This window comes from Mesocricetus auratus, unplaced genomic scaffold, assembly GCF_017639785.1.
Source record: "Mesocricetus auratus isolate SY011 unplaced genomic scaffold, BCM_Maur_2.0 Super-Scaffold_100013, whole genome shotgun sequence".
In the NCBI taxonomy this organism is placed as follows: domain Eukaryota; kingdom Metazoa; phylum Chordata; class Mammalia; order Rodentia; family Cricetidae; genus Mesocricetus; species Mesocricetus auratus.
The window spans coordinates 82,743,865-82,759,883 of NW_024429196.1; the positions used below are offsets into that span (position 1 = coordinate 82,743,865).

At 44.6% G+C, this 16,019-nt stretch overlaps 2 protein-coding genes across 15 annotated transcripts in view; both read right to left on the reverse strand.

The window, feature by feature from the left end:
* The window catches only part of Cdc14b (cell division cycle 14B), a 93,688-nt gene extending 80,490 nt beyond the window's left edge, over positions 1-13,198 (reverse strand). For 11 of the 13 annotated variants that reach the window (XR_005881042.1, XR_005881041.1, XM_040756151.1 and 8 more), the window contains exon 1: positions 11,956-12,669. Coding sequence is in view for 10 of the 13 variants with exons in the window: in XM_040756151.1 (XP_040612085.1) it covers positions 11,956-12,115 (160 nt within the window). In the remaining 3 variants the exon portion in view is untranslated. Of the gene's footprint in view, positions 1-11,955; positions 12,670-13,107 lie in introns of those variants that run through there. The other 2 variants (XM_040756154.1, XM_040756159.1) reach the window with 2 other exon arrangements.
* Positions 12,799-16,019, reverse strand: part of Prxl2c (peroxiredoxin like 2C) — a 32,734-nt gene continuing 29,513 nt past the window's right edge. For both annotated transcript variants that reach the window (XM_021232036.2, XM_040756161.1), the window contains one exon: positions 12,799-13,264. In XM_021232036.2, coding sequence (XP_021087695.1) covers positions 13,242-13,264 — 23 coding nt within the window. In that variant the 3' untranslated portion in view covers positions 12,799-13,241. The remainder of the gene's footprint in view (positions 13,265-16,019) is intronic.

A 16,019-nucleotide genomic window follows, 5' to 3' on the forward strand; every position in this document is an offset into this window, starting at 1 on the left:
CAACTTGGGGAATTTCATCTTACATTTCCAGCTGACAGTCTATCACTGAGGGAACGAAAGGCAAAATCTGAAGTCACACAGTTGAGTCCAGGTTACCTGTCTGTCTTCACTAAGATGACTGGGAATCTATTGATCTCAGTGTTCTGAGATAAAGGACAGTTCTTCCACATCTATCATTAGTCAAGAAAATGCCCCAGTCAAGCAAGCCCACAGGCCAATCTGATGAAAGCAATCCCTCAATTAAGATTCCCTCTTTCAGATAACTCTAGTTTGTGTCTAACAAGAACAAAAGTAAGGCATTAGAGAATAACTTTTAAGTTAAATTATAACACACACACACAGAAACACATGAAGACACACCGCAAAATAGGTCATTTTCACCAGACACCATATAGGAATAGCCAAGTGACACTTCCAACATAAAACTGTCTTAAACTGATACTTTAAAGAACAAAGCCACATGGTTAAGTCCTTGTTAACAGTCTTCACTGAGATGACCAAGAATCTACTGCTCTCGTGTTCAGAGATAAGGGACATGCCATTGTAAATCTTCCTCTCCTCTTCTGCCCCCTCTCTTGGTAACACTTAGTCCAGTTCCTTCCTCATTGAAATTGTGCAATAAATTCTCATTGAATGGATATTTTAATTAACTCCATAGAATAATTCATACAGATGAGCAAAATACAGAGAATGATTCAGCGGAGATGGTCCTAAAATAGAGAGTTTTGCAGAATTTGAAATTCGTAAATGATATTAAAGCATTATGGATTGGGTATAAAAAGATCAATGTCATAAACTGCACAGCAGAGCTGAGAATAATTTCACTTTCAAATGAGAACCTGAAGGAACAACAAATTCCAGTGACATCAGGAACAAGATGTTTTGCTTGTGTGAAAAGTAGGCTGCCGACAGAATTTTAATGGGATAAAAGTGAACTACCTGGGAAGTGGAGTCAGTGAACGCTGGAGATCTAGAATTAATTCCAGCCCAGCTTCCTGTGCTTTCCAGACAGACAGACAAAATCTGACTGGTGAACAATGCATCCTCCACTCCTCTGGAACACAAAGGAGATGGCTCAGTGATTAAGATCACTCACTGCTCTTGAAGAGAACATATGTTCAATTCCTAGCACGTGGCAGCTCACAACCATCTCTAACTCCAGTTGAGGGGATACTGTGGCCTTTTCTTGCCTCCCTGAACATCCCACACATATAGTCCACTTACATGCAGGCAAACTCACACACAAAAAAGAACAAAGTAAATAATTGAAATATATGTAGTTATATGTATGGGATCACTCACTCCCTTATTTGAGCAATTCAAAAAACAAAATAAATCAGAATACTTTTAAAAATGTAAAATAAAACAGTGACTAACACTGTAGCTCAGCGGCTCTGTGGTCAGTACTTTGCAATCATACATGAGGCCCTGGGATAATCCCTAGCACCCAGCTTGATTCCCTGTCAGAACCCAAAACAGAACACAAAAGCCATTCCCTGAGCCCCAACCAAACTGAAGTTAGCATTTCATAAAATTTCCCTACTACTTCATGTAAAAAAACGAAAAACAAAAATATATAGACCTATCCAGAAGGCACAGAAATACCTAGAAAATGGAAAAGATTATTTTAAAGACCCTTTCTCAAAACAAGCAAGCCAGAAAGAATAACTGTTATGAGTTGATTATAAATATTCTTTCAGAAAGTACATTCAAAGGTGTTTCAATTTTAAAAGACAAATTTTAATGCTACCAAAAATATTCACCACTTAGCATTCAGAATGTATAAAACACCTGAAAATCACATCTGGTATTATCACACACAGAAGTCAACTCTTCTCATAAGAAGATCAGTTTCTGATTAAATTGTAAAGGTATCCACAGTCAGAACTGAACCTAACCTCAAACTAAAGCAAGGACAGACAAGCAGAAACAGACACAGCCAAGGATCACAACTCATGGGTGAGATTTCACTGTTTAAAAGTACCAGAAAGAACCACAAAGTAGGCAAGGATCTGAATACCTTTGTTGGTGCAGTATCCATGAAAAGCTATAGAAAAAGAGAGAGAGAGAAGGGGGTAAAACTTCCATCGAAACAGGGTCTGGATGAGAAGTATGCATCACACACTTCAATAGCCACTTGTAAAGGCTTGCCACCAAAGCTGACAGAATTCGGTCCTTAGAACATACATTGTGTTCAACTTTGGGAAAGTTAAAAATCAGCTTTTAAAGCTTATTTTTAACTTTTAACTGTGTGTGTGTGTGTGTGTGTGTGTGTGTGAATGTGTGTGTGTGAGTGTGTGTAGGACGCCAAGACGGCACTGGATCCCCTAGAGCTATAAAAAGCTTGACACAAGCGCTAGGGACCAAGTCTGTAAGAAAAGTACACAACCTTAGCTGCTGAGCCACCTTTCCTGCCTTGGTTTTGCAATCAATTTTATTTTGAAAAAAAAATGTTTTCTTTTTTTTCTTATTAACTTATAAATAGCTTGCTTCACATGTCAATCCCAGTTCCCTCTCCCTCCTCTCTTCCCACACCCCCCCCCACCTTGAGAACTATTTTCTACAATAATCTCTGCATAATACTGGAAGCCAGATCAGCTGAAAATAAACAAAAAACACCAGAAACTAGGTGGGCTGGAGGGCACTTATTGCTCTTGCAGAGGACCAATTTTCCATTCCCAGCAACCACAACTCCAGGTCCAAGGGATCTGACTTCTATACTTCTGGTGTCTGCAGGCACCAAGCACACATGTGGTCCATGGACATACATGCAGACAAAACTCTCTTACACATAAAAAATAATAATAATAATAATAATAAAAACTAGAGCTGGGCACCCGTGGTGCCTTTCTTTTCCTTTATTTCTTCCTATTTATTTATTTGTTTTTGTTTGTTTATTCCATGTGCATTGGTGTTTTTTTTTTGTTTGTTTGCTTGTTTGTTTTTTGTTTTTTGCCATGGGTGTTGGGTCCCCTGGAACTGAATCACAGACAGTTGTTAGCTGCCATTGTTGGTTCTGAAAATTGAACCCAAGTCCTCTGGAAGAGAAGTCAATGCCTTTAACCCCTGAGCCATCTCTCCAATCCTGATGGTTCATGCCTTTAATCCCAACACTTGAGACCATCCTGGACTATAGAGAGAGGTCCAGAACAGCCAGAGAGCTGTTACACATAGAACCCCTGTCCCAAAAACAAAAACAAAACCAAGCAAACAAACAAGCAAACAATAAACCCTAAAAAGCTAAATGACTAACTTTGGAAGCTTAAAAAAAAAGGAGGTTGCTGGGCAGTGGTGGCACATGCCTTTAATCCCAGCACTTGGGAACTGGGGGGGCAGAGGCAGGCAATCTCTTGAGTTTGAGGCTTGAGGCCGGCCTGGGTCTACAAAGCTACACAGAGAAAGCCTGTCTCGAAAAATCAAAAAAAGGAGGTAAAAAGCCATGTTGGATGACTGGTTAGCTTCTATAGACTCCAATTTTCTATGTCTAGCAGTTTCTTCACCTTCTGCCTCAACAACCAGGTGCCTTCTGGATGACAAATGGCTTTGAAATGATCACATAAACAATCTGTCCAGTTCTTTCTGCCCAAATAAAAAAAGATAATTCTAACGGAAAAAGATTTTAGAGAATGACAGGTGAAAAGTACTCTGTTGCTAGCGTAAAGAAGGAAAATAAAATGCTACCCACTAAAATTAATTTAAAAACATTAATTTTAAAATTTTAGTTAGGCATAATAGGGCACCCCTTTAATCACAGCACTCGAAAGGCAGAGGCAGGCGGAGAAGACCAGCCTGGTCTACAAGAGTGAGTTCCAGGACAGGCTCCAATGCCACAGAGAAACCCTGTCTCAAAAAACCAAAATAATAATAATAATAATAATAATAATAATAAGAAGAAGAAGAAGAAGAAGAAGAAGAAGAAGAAGAAGAAGAAGAAGAAGAAGAAGAAGAAGAAGAAGAAGTAGTAGTAGTAGTAGTAGTAGTACATTAATTTGGGATCTGGGAAGATGGCTTATCAGGGAAAGGTGCCTGTGATCTAAGTTCAGTGCTCAGAACATATAATAGAGTCTACTAAGTAGGAAAGACCAGGCTCACACAAGCTACCATCTAACCTCAGACATGTTGGGGGCATGTGCACATACAGGTAAATGTAAAGAGAAAAAAAATTAATTCATGATAATTTTAAGAAATCTATTTCTGGCTTTTGATCCTTCCATATAACATGTCTCTGCTACCCATAAAGTAAAGAAAGGGCCTCTGAAAGGCAATTCACTTTACAAAACAAAAGACCAAACTAAGACCAGGCCCCTCAGTAAACAGGCAATCCCAGATCAAACCCTTGAGTGGCCATCTGTGGAATACTAAGCATACAGATGTGATAGATAGGGCACAATCAGGCTAGCAATTAACCACCCTGAAAAATGGCTGGTTGGTGGCTCAGTGTGTGTTTGTTTTACTTTCTAAAACCTTCCACCTGTGGCTCCCACGAGAAGGCACATGTAAACTTATCAACCTATAAGCTCTGCAGGATAATAGCTCAGACGCGAAATCACAGCTCTGGTGTAGGGCTGCTCTTTGAAGTCTTTAAAGAACACTCCTCGGTGTCTCTGAAGGCTGGCCTCGGTTGGCACTGGCTCTGATGCGTCCTGTGCCAGCCGTCCTGTGCCAGCCGTGCTGCAGCTGGGAGCTGTCAACAGAACAGCGCTACCTCCCGTGCTGATTTCGCCCGCCCGATAGGGGCTGTGTGCTTCTCGGCTGGGAGGAGCCTTCAAGCATAATGACCTTCTCGCCCTGACACCCCTTCACTGTCACCCGGGAAACCCTGGAGCATGGTGCAGCCTGGATCCTCAGCATTTGGGCAACAGGCCGCGACGTTCCCAGGCATCTCTTTCACTTCATCTTCCACACACCAGGGAAGTGAGGCTCCAGAAGGCTGTGAACAAAACGAGCCTGCACTCAGTCCCAGTGAGTGGTAGCAGGGACCAAGTAAGGTTCCTCCTGAGCCTTAAAAAAAGCCTTCCAAAAGCTTGGCCTCAGAGACCTCGTTCTCCTTCTTCAAACACTGCCCGGCGGATTTCAAACACAGTGCACACTTTCCATTCTCTGTCTCTCACCTTCATCCTTCAGGTTCTGTCTTCTCAGTTAACACACACACACATACACACACACCACACACAAACACAAACTCAGAGCAGCGATGTCCTCGTGATGTGTCTTTATTTTTAGCACACATTGTTGAAAGAATAACATATCTGAAGAGCTGGTGGTCAGTTTGGGAAACAGCATGTGGAGGGAGGGGGACCCACATATTAACATTTGTTCTGTTCATTTGTCAAAGTTCACTAGCTGAATTTAACCTTGCAGGTAATGGTCACTGGGTGTCTATCATGACAATGCCTACTCGCCTAAGTGGCACAGGATGAGCTAATAAATGTTCAACACTACAAATCATTTTTGTACAACTATGGAGCAACTTTATCTGTAGGAAAAAGGAAAAAAAATCAGGCTGTCATGGCTTTATCAGACAGAAACTACCCACTGGGTCAATTACCAATCTCTGGCATTTAGTTGGCATCCTCAGGGGGAGAGTAGAGGGTTGCATTATCTCTAGACGACCACTTGAAATTACTTAAAACACACACTTATGGCTGGGAAGATGGATTCATGAGGAAAAGTGCTTGCTGCACAAGCCTGACAGCCCGAGTTCAATCCCTAGGACTCACAACATGGAAGCAAAGAACCAACTCATGCAAAGTTGTCCTCTCACTGCTGTTATGTCCACCCACTCCCAAACATAATTTAAAATGTTAAAAACTACACAGTCACACAGCACCTTTCCTATAACTCACAGACAATCAGAATGTTTCAACAATCATTACCTGTGGAGACTGGAGAGATAGCTGAGCGGTTAAGAACATTGACTGCTCTTCCAAAGGATCCTGGTTCAATTCCCAGCACCCATATGGCAGCTCACAACTGTCTGTAATTCCATTTCCAGGGGACTTGACACCCATGGCAAAACACCAATGCACATAAAATAAAGATAAATACATTTAAAAAAAATCATCAGCTGTATGCACCACTGCCTTCTATCTACACCCTAGGAATCCACAGTATGGTTTCGACCCAGCTAGCTCCAACCCCATTTATTAACAAGAACACCAGCAATGATTGATCGCTGACTGGTGACTCCATGGCTTTAGGACTGGTCCTGGGACAGTCGCCTATATGAGTGAGTTTATGGTGTTGCCACATAAATGGAGTAACATTTGAGGCTTAACTTTTTTTACCTGTGTGTGGGGTTGTAAATGCCTGAGCTAGAAGACTTAAGGACAGGTAATGTGACCAATCAGAAACAAAGAAGCAGAAGAGCTAGGAAGCAGAGAAAACAAGACAAATGCAAACGTGCAGAAACACATCAAAGGTGGAAAGACAAATGAACAGTTCACAGAGCTTCCTTTCCTGAAACCCAGCCACCTTGACTACAACAGGAGCCATGAAAATGGATTTATTTTGCCCTCTGGCTCAGTGTTCTGTGTCACAGTATTTCCCCTTCTATCCAGAAAAACACACTTCCATCAGGGCAAACAATGAATATGCATGAGGATTTTACATAGTAAGCATTCAATAAACACTTCTTGAATTAATGAATAAATCTCCCTAGCCTAATGGCATCTGCTGTGAATTTTAAAGATCCTAAAAGGGGGGGGGGCAGGTGCTGCTTCTGTTGATTTCATTTGCTAAGTAGCCTATTCTGCTGCTAACCTGTGCTCGGAAGTGATAACTAGCCCGACCTCAACCAGAGTTTCTCCAATAAAATCTACCACTATGTAGATAGTCCAAAGGCTAAATCATGGCAGACACTGGGAAACTTAAAAGGAGGGAGAATAAAGAAACTTAAAGCAGGGGCTAGAGTGATGGCTCAGTGGTTAAGAGCACTGTCTGTTCTTCCAGAAGACGTGGGTTCAATTCCCAGCATCCACATGGCAGCTCGGACCTGTGTGTAACTACAGTTCCAGAGGACCTTGACACCCTTACACAGGCAAAACAACACACAATTGTGGATGGGAGGTTTCTGTCCTGTCCGATCCCACAGCCATTTAGTCCCAGATAAACACACAGAGGCTTATATTAATTATCAACTGTTTGGCCAATGGCTAAGGCTTCTTATTGGCTAGCTTTCTCTTAATTATTAACTCATTTCTATTAAACTATGTATTGCCCCGAGGCTGTGGCTTAATCATAGTGATCTGGCATGTTACTCCTTTAGTGGCTACATGGTGGCTCTCTCATGACTCTGTTTCTCTTCCCAGAATTCACTGGCAGCACGTCTATACTTCCTGCCTGGCTACATCCGAAACAGCTTTATTCATCAACCAATAAGACTAACATTCACAGCATACAGAAGGGCATCCCCCATTACACAATAAATTAAACTAATTAAATAATTAAAATAATAGATTAACTAATTAAAAAGAAACTTAAAACAGGGGCTGTAGATGTAGCTCAGTCATGGAGTGCTTGCCCAGCATGCAGAAGGCCATGGACTCCATCCCCAGCACAAATAAACCAGGATAAACCAGGCCAGTAATCACAGCACTAGGGAGGTAAAGGCAAGAGGATCAGAAGTTCCAAGTTAGCCTTAGCTACATATTAGCTCCAAGGCTCTACTGAACTACATGAACGAGACTCTGTCTCTAAAAATAAACAAAACACAGTAAGGAATCTTTCAGCTAATAGCAACTATTAACCAATAAATATTCTTCAATAATTATAAACTTAGATAAAATAGTGAAATAAGTCAAAGGTCTGCATCAACCATTAGAGCCTAAAAATGATCGATTTTGCAACTGTGTTGCAGTGCTTAAAAAACGTCTTCAGTCAGCTGCGTGGTGGTGTTGCACACCTTTAATCCCAGCATTCAGGAAGCAGAGGCAAGTGAACCTTTGTAAATTTGAAGCCAGCCTGGTCTCAAATATATTATATAGGGTCCTTAGGGGTTAAAAAAAAAGTTTGGAGTCTAGAGATGTAGCTCAGTGCTTGCCTAAGATGCATGAAGCCCTGGGTTTCTCCCAGCACCACATAAAATCAGGCACAGTGATTCCTACTTATAATCCCAGCACTCAGGTGGGAGCAGAAAGCTCAGGTGTTCCAGGTCTTCCTCAGCTACAGTGTAAGCTTGAGGCAAGCCTAGGCTATGTGAGAAAAGAGCTTTAGGGACAGAGCAGGCAAGACAGGCAACATGCTTTAACTTTTCCAAACAATATCTGCTGCAAAAGTCTTCCTGTTCAATAACAAGAATTGGTAAAGAGGTAAAAATGATTGGCACTTAGAGGTAGGAAAGCTGACAGCGAAAGCACTTCAAGAGTCTGGCAGCTGTCTAAGATGTAAAAATACGGAGTTACCACACAACCCAAAGCATGTCCTGCACACAAATGTGTGTGCTGGCAGCATACATACAAGTCCAAAAGTCTACTGAAGCTGTGTAATGCTGGCCCAACATTTATATTCCCTCTATCCACACAGATGCTTCTGTAGCAATTTGCAATAGAAACTAACACATCCCCCCAAATTCCCACTTACGACTGCTAAAGAAATCATGATTCAGCCATACAATGTGATATATATCGCACGGGGCATTTTAAAAAAGAGAACATCCTGATGGCTCAGCTGGACAGAGAGCCTGCAGTCAAGACTGATGCTGACCTTAGTTCAATTTCGGAAAGCCACATTGTGGAAGAAGTGAACCAGCTCTCACAAGCTGCCCTGACTTGTGCACAGGGCCTGTTAAGAATGGAATCAATCAATAACCCCTCCCTCCCTTTCCCCCAACACAAATTAGTACATCGGCATGTCCCTTTAATCCCAGCACTAGGGAAGTAGATGCAGGAATATTTCTGTGAGTTCAAGACTGCCCTTATCTACACAGAGAGTCCCAGACTAGCCTGCTGTAGAGTGAGACACCATGTCTCGAATAGAAGGTGGTGGTGGTGGTGGTGTACACCTTTAGTCCCAGCACTTGCGAGGCAGAGATGGGTGGATCTCTGTCAGTTCAAGGCCAACCTAGTCTACAGAGTTATAGGAGAGGCTTCAAAGCCACAAAGAAACAATCACCACAAAACAATGACTCAGGGAAACAATTTGGAAACGACCATCTGCCATTTGCTAAACACAATCTTGTATCTCCCTCCGTCCATCACCACCTAACACAAAATAAAATTAAAAGCAACCTGAAGTTCCTTTTTTTTTTTTTTTTTTGAAACAGAGTTTCTCTATGTAGCCCTGGTTGTCCTAGAGCTCACTCTGTAGACCAGGCTGGCATGGAACTAAAGATATCCACCTGCCTCTGCCTCCCAAGTGCTGGGATCAAAGGTGTGTGCAACCACCACCTGGCCTGAACTCTGCAACTTTGTCAGCAAAGCATAGTAGCTGATGCCTATTATCTCAGCACTGAGGAGGCAAAGAGAGTAGGATCTCAAGTTTAAGGCTGGGTGGATTCCTTACTGAGTTCCAGGCTAGCCTGAGACCCTATTTTTTTTTTTTTTGCAATGGGGGGATGGGGGTTGAAAAGCTGGCTCTACAAGCTCAATTCCTGGCATCCAGCCACCTGTGCCTCCAGCTCCCTCTTCAGGCACTGCACCCCTATGGTGCACATATATTGCAATTAATTACTTCAATTGTCTTGTAAAAAAAAAACCCACAGAAATAGACAGTTTTATTGTCTTTTTTTTTTTCTTTCAGGAAGCTGAGGCTATCACTGAAGGGCTGTAAGCCTTGTTCCCCTGAAGCTAGTTAGCATCTTACACTGAGGCTGAACCAACCATTCCATTATCAGGGCTTGCAACTGGACAGTATTTTGATTTTGTGCATAAAAATCACCAGCTCTCTCAGTATTGTTGACATTTCCTTTTCTTTTTTTTTTTTTAGATTTGTTTACCTTCTGTATATGAGTGCTCTATTTGCATGTCAGAAGAGGTCGTCAGATCCCACTATAGATGGTTGTGAGCCACCATGCTGGGAGTAGAACTCAGGACCTCTGGAAGAGCAGTCAGTGCTCTTAACCACTGAGCCATCTCTCCAGCCCCTTGTTGACATTTTCTAAGGTTAATTCTTTGATGGCTTCCTCAGGAAGGCTTGCCAACTTACACTTACACATTTCCTCCAATGACTGATGTCAAAATTCTTATGGTGGGTTGTAGCTCAGTGTTGGAGAGCTGGCCTAGCATGCACAAGGGCCTAAATGCCAGCTCCTTATGAAAGCAACCACTTAAGTCTTTTTCACTTTTTTCTTTTCCTTTTTTTTTTTGTTGTTTTTGTTTTGTTTGTGTTTTGTTTTGAGACAGGATCTCTCTCTCTCTCTCTGCATAGACCTGGCTGTCTTGGAACTCACTAAATAGATGAGGCTGACCTTAAACTCACTAAGAGCCACCTGACTCTACCTATAGAGTGCTTCTCAGATTAAAGGAATGTGCCACCACACCCAGTCTTACAGCTTTTACTACAAACCACCTAAATATTAACAAAACATTTAAATCTACAAGTGTACTTAAATCCATAAACCTTTTTTTTTTGTATACTCCCATCCTTTAAAGCCACACATCCTTTGGCCCAGGTAGTAATTTAATATCAAATGAGGTTTTGAACACAATTGGAGACTAGCATTCTGGTATGAAGTACTACTGTGCAGAGCGATGCAAAAATCAGTTCTGTGCCATCCTGCAAGGGTTTGCAAATAGATACATATCTGTGTCGATCTAGGATATTTCTGGAAAGATTCACGAGAAATTGGCAACATCAGTTACATTTAGAGGACACTCCTGCGTCTTTGCCACCAACTTTTCTCAATATATTCTCATGCCTCTACAACTGAGAACTATACCAGAGCCTAACTTGTCCCCATACTAAATAGCCCTAACCAAAAATCATTTTAAAGAGATGTAAGAAAGAGTAGAAAGAATGTGCAGATCCCATCAGCACGAAGTCTCTTTGGAAGGAACCCAGGCAAGCGGGCATCTCCTCCAGCAGGGCTACCCTTAAACCTAGGACGAAGCCAGTCAGGGGATGTACTTAAAGCAACTCCTTCCTTTTCCTTCCCCTTCCTCTCGGCTTCCTTTAAAATCGGTCTTATTTCCCAACAGCCCATCAATCTAGAATATACTTTCTACTAAATTCCTATGTTTGCCTAAACACTTGCTAAATCAATAAATGTTGTCACCAATCGAGGCCACCTAGGAAAGTCCAAATCCAAGGCCGGGAAACCGTTTCTTAAAACCTCACGCGGAGGTGGACACCATCCGCCCCAGAAAACGCGGCACACTACTCCCTCAACCGCGCAGACAGCTATGCAGCTGACAATGCGTTTCCAGGTACAGGCAGCACACTGAAGGCAAGCTCCGGCTTCGACACCAATCCCGACAAACCCAGCAGCTGCCAGATTAATTTATTTGGTCTTCAAGAACTGAGGCACTAAGGAAAAACCACCTCGAAAGCTGCTTCTCTACCTGCTCGGGCAGGCGGGGATTTCTCAAAGAAGTGACACCTCTGGGCTCTTAGAATGCGAGGCGGTTCAAACGCCATCACCGTGACACCTTTCTGGAGGGAGGGCAAGGAGGCCTGAGTAGGGCGCGATGGCGTGGGGAAGAGGGGGGCAAGGGCCAGGGCCTCGGGAGGGATCCCACGCGTAGCTGAGGCGCAGCGGGGCTTGGGCCCTCGGGCCAGCAAAGATCGGCGCCCTCGGAGCTCAGCAGAGGCTCGGACTCGCGTGAGGACAACCGCGCCAGCTCTCCCGGAATGAGGTGGGTTCGAGGGCAGAGCCCTCCCCCGCCTCCCGGGGCCCGGTGCATTCACAGAGGTGACCCCGCGGCCCATCCCGGGTAAAGTTGCAGCCGCAGGCGCGCGGGCGGCGAGAGGCGCGAGGAGCCAGCCGCCGAGCCTCGTGGGGGTGTGGCGGGGGCTCACCCGTGATGTCCAGGTACAGGTCGTCCTGCTGCTCCAGGCGGTGCAGCTCCTGCGGCGTGGAGCTGCGGCTCTTCTTCACGCCGGGGGAGGTGGACGAGCTGCGGCGCGAGCAGGGGGGCGCGGTAGTCCAAGACGAGCGCCGCTCGCTCTTGCGCTTCATGGAGGCGGCCGCGGCCCGTCAGGGGACCGCGACCATGGCCCGGCAGCCCGGCCCGGGTCCTCGAGCTGCGCCTCCCACCGCCCGCGTCCCGGGGGCCACACAGCGCTAGCCGGAGGCTGGGGCAAAGCGCGCGCGCCCTGGGACGCTGGTGCCTGGGCGTCCGAGCTCAGTGGGCCGCGGCTCCCGGGGACCCCCAGGAGGGATGTTCCGTGGAGCTTCATTCACAAAAAGAAGGGCCCACAACCCTCCTCGGGGCCCGCCGGCTCGGGCCGTTCATTGGTCAGCGCGGCGTGACGTCACGCAGCCGGGGCCTTCCTACAGGCAGGTACTCGGTGACGCCATAAAGAAAAGTCTGAGCGCTTCCGCCAATCGGGCAGAAAGCGTGCTGGCGACCCCTGGGCGGGACCCTCCTAACTTTTGTGTCCCGCGTCCAGGTGCGACGCCCCCGGCCCCCAGGTCCCCGAGTGAGTCCCCAAGTTCCTGCACAGTCCTACCCCAGGAACTCCACTCCGGGTCTTTGGGATGGAATGTTCTTTTCTAAGTGTTTCTCGGGGTTCCTTGTAATTCGCGCCAAGAGAGCCTGGTCATGGCCGCCTGCTGGGAGAGTATGTAGCCTGCTGAAATGGTCCGCAGCTCTGAGGACGCAAGCCAGAGTGGACTTCAGAACTTAGTTCAGGCCAGCGCTGTTTTTTCTCCACCCATCGGAACAGAGCAACGAGGGCTTCTTAAGAGTCGGTTAAAAAAAAAGAAAAGAAAAGAAAGAAAGAGCCACCTGGAGACGCTATTTACCGTGGTGGTTTGCTCCTTCCGGACCTCACCCCGGGACCCTGGAGCTGCGCTAACTCTTGCCAGGCATAACCCGGGTGCACACGGTCCGATTTAACACCAAGCGTAGGAGCACGTGGCCAGCTTAGCCCTCGGACTTTCCTCTTTCAGTTCTGCGGGGATATAGCCCCATCGTTAGCTACTGTGTTTAAAAAAAAAAGTCAGACCTTTTTGGAACTTGACCACAGCTGCCATTTTGAAGGGCCTAGCTCCATCGTAGCATCTAAATAGGCGAGGAGACTGGAAACAACCTTTAGAGTCGAGGGTCCCAAATTCTCCATCTGCAGGACAATTCCTGTTGTCAACAGCGATTTAACTTCTTGTCTGCAAAGGGAAGCCAGAGTCAGAGAGCGATGAATAATTTCAGCCCCTCCCCCCTCCCACAAGGAACCTCTCAGAAATGCAGATTTCACGGAGTTCCTCCCCGATGGGTAGCGTTGACTTTTGTTTTAAAACATTCCATCTTAAGCCTGCAAGGAAGGTAGGAAAAGAAAGAGTGTAGGACAGCACCTAACAGATTCTTCTCGGGGGTGGGGGGTGTCTAGTGTGTTCTGCTTTTTGAGGTTCTGGGACTTAACACCCAGGGTCTTGCCACGTGAAGGACAAATGATCTATTAGTTAGCCAGATTCCTGGCCCACGGTATTTTTCTGAGACTGGCTTAGTTAGATGTCTAAAAGCCAAGTAGTTTCCAGTTGATTTTTTTTTCTCTCACCTTTAAATAGAATGTTTGGGCTGGATTCTAGCTGCTAGAAATTGTAACAAAAAAAGTATGTGGTTTAAATAAAGGGGGTAAAGCTTATGTATATATAATTATACCATGTAAGGATTTTCATGTTTTGTCTAAAACAAGGCTTTTGATTACAATTTCTCTAATTATTCAGACGTGTCTTTCATTCTTACAAACTAGAAGTCCATGTGCTAAACTTGGACTACAGGCCTATAATGTAGGAACTTAGAAAATGGAGGCTGGAGGATAAGGGGTTCAAGGTCATCCTCTGTTACATAAGGGGTTGGAAGCCAGCCAAGACCACAACCACAACCCATCTCCAAATAAAAAGATCCAAGGCCGGTCAAAAGGTACTTGCCGGCAAGTGTGGCAACCTGAGTTCAATCCCTGGGAACCCATTTACTAGAAGAGAACCAGCCCCAAAAGCTGTCTTCTGACACATACCCTCTCTACACACATACTGAAGAAATAATTAATGTAACCTCAAACTCTCTTTATATTTTGCTTTCCTGTCATGTTTAGATAGTGGCAGGAAATACCTCAGCTGATCTTTGTTGTACATGTGTGTGACATTTCCTTTGAATTGTGTGATTTCTCCAGTCAATATGCTGACTTCTAGGTTCTTAGAATTTGGCTACAGAAAAGTGCCTGACTTTGCTTGCAAGTTCATTGTTGGATCACGGGTCATAGGATTGTAGAGTTTGAAAGCCCCTTAGACAATATTGGGTCCGAGGGCTGTCTTTTGACAGTGAGGATGGGGGAACACAGAGGTCAGTCAAGATAGAAAGACAGAGAACATTATGGGGACTTGGGAAGGAGAAGAAACCCCCTTACTCGGGAGTATGACTGAAGAACTCTCAGCACCTGACAATCAAGAAAAGCAGGCTGTGAGTAGAGAGATGGCTGAGCAGTTAAGAGAGAACAGGAATCTTGTAGAGTACCTGGATTTGGTTTCCAGCACCCAGGTCAGGCTGCCTGTAACTTCAGCTCCAGAGGATCTGCTACCTAGGCACTTCAGCTCATGTACACCTACCTGCTGTGCAGCCACCACAAACCTTTTTGTTTTTTAAACAAAAGAGTTCCAGACTGACCAGGTAGTGGTGGAGCAGGCCTTTGATCCCAGCACTCGGGAGGCAGAGGCAGGTGAATCTCTGTTGAGTTTAAGGCCAGTCTGCTCTACAGAGCCAGTTCCAGGACAGCCAGGGCTGATATACTGAGAAACCTTGCCCACCCTCCAAAAAAAAAAAAAAAAAAAAAAAAAAGAGTCCCAGACTGGGAGATGGCTCAGTGGGTAAAGCAACTGCTGTGTAACAATGAGGATCTGAGTTTGGATCCCTAGCACCAATATAAATAAACAACCCGTGGATAAGTATCTATAATCCCAGCATTGAGGAGACTAATACAGGAGTATATTTGTGGCTCAATGGCCAGTCTATCTGAATCATGGGCCTCTCGAGTCCACATGTATACATGTGTTTGTGTACCTGCATGAACAAAGAATTCCAGCACAAGGTTTGTTGTAAAGGTTCAAATTGGAGAATGGTTTTCATTGTTTTGGGTTACTCTGTAGTTTTGGAACCTGTCCTGGAACTCAGTATTTAGACTAGGCTGGCCTCACAGAGCTCCACCTGTCTCTGCCTCCCAAGTGCTGGGATTAAAGGCACGTGCCACCACTGCCCAGCTGTATTTCTTTTATATAGAAACACTGTCAGGTACTGGCAATGTTTTATATCTTTTAAAAATAAAGTGATCCCCAGGCTGGGCAGGGTGGCAAATGACTGCTCTTCCAGAGGACCCAGGTTAAACTGCACCCATATTGCAGCTCACTACTGTCTATAACTCCAGTTCCAGGGGCTCTCACACCCTTTGCATACATACAAAATACCAGTGCACATAAAATATTTTTGTTTTGTTGTGTAACAGCTCTAAAACATAAAACAAAAAAAAACATCTTTAACTACTTGCACACACCACACATTCTGTACTTGTGTTAATGCAGATATGTATGTTACCTTTGAAAGTGTATGTTTTCAGAACAAAGGAACCAGACACCAAGGAAAACAGAGGGGCCAGGTGATACAACATCTCAGAGAACCTCTGCTGCAGCTTCCTTAGAGTTCCGTATCCAGAAAAGCTTCAAAGATGCTGAGATAGTCTAGCCTCACAGATTATCCCAGCCAGGACTTCAGATAAGCCTTGCACTTTCCCATTGCCCAGAGACTGGACAACAAATAATATACAGCTAACTCTCTTCTAGAACTAGACCATTATCTCAGTTTTCCTAGGATTTCCTAAAGATGTCAGTGCCCCCAGACAACAACTACATTCCCAAGAGGTGGAGTGGATGGTTT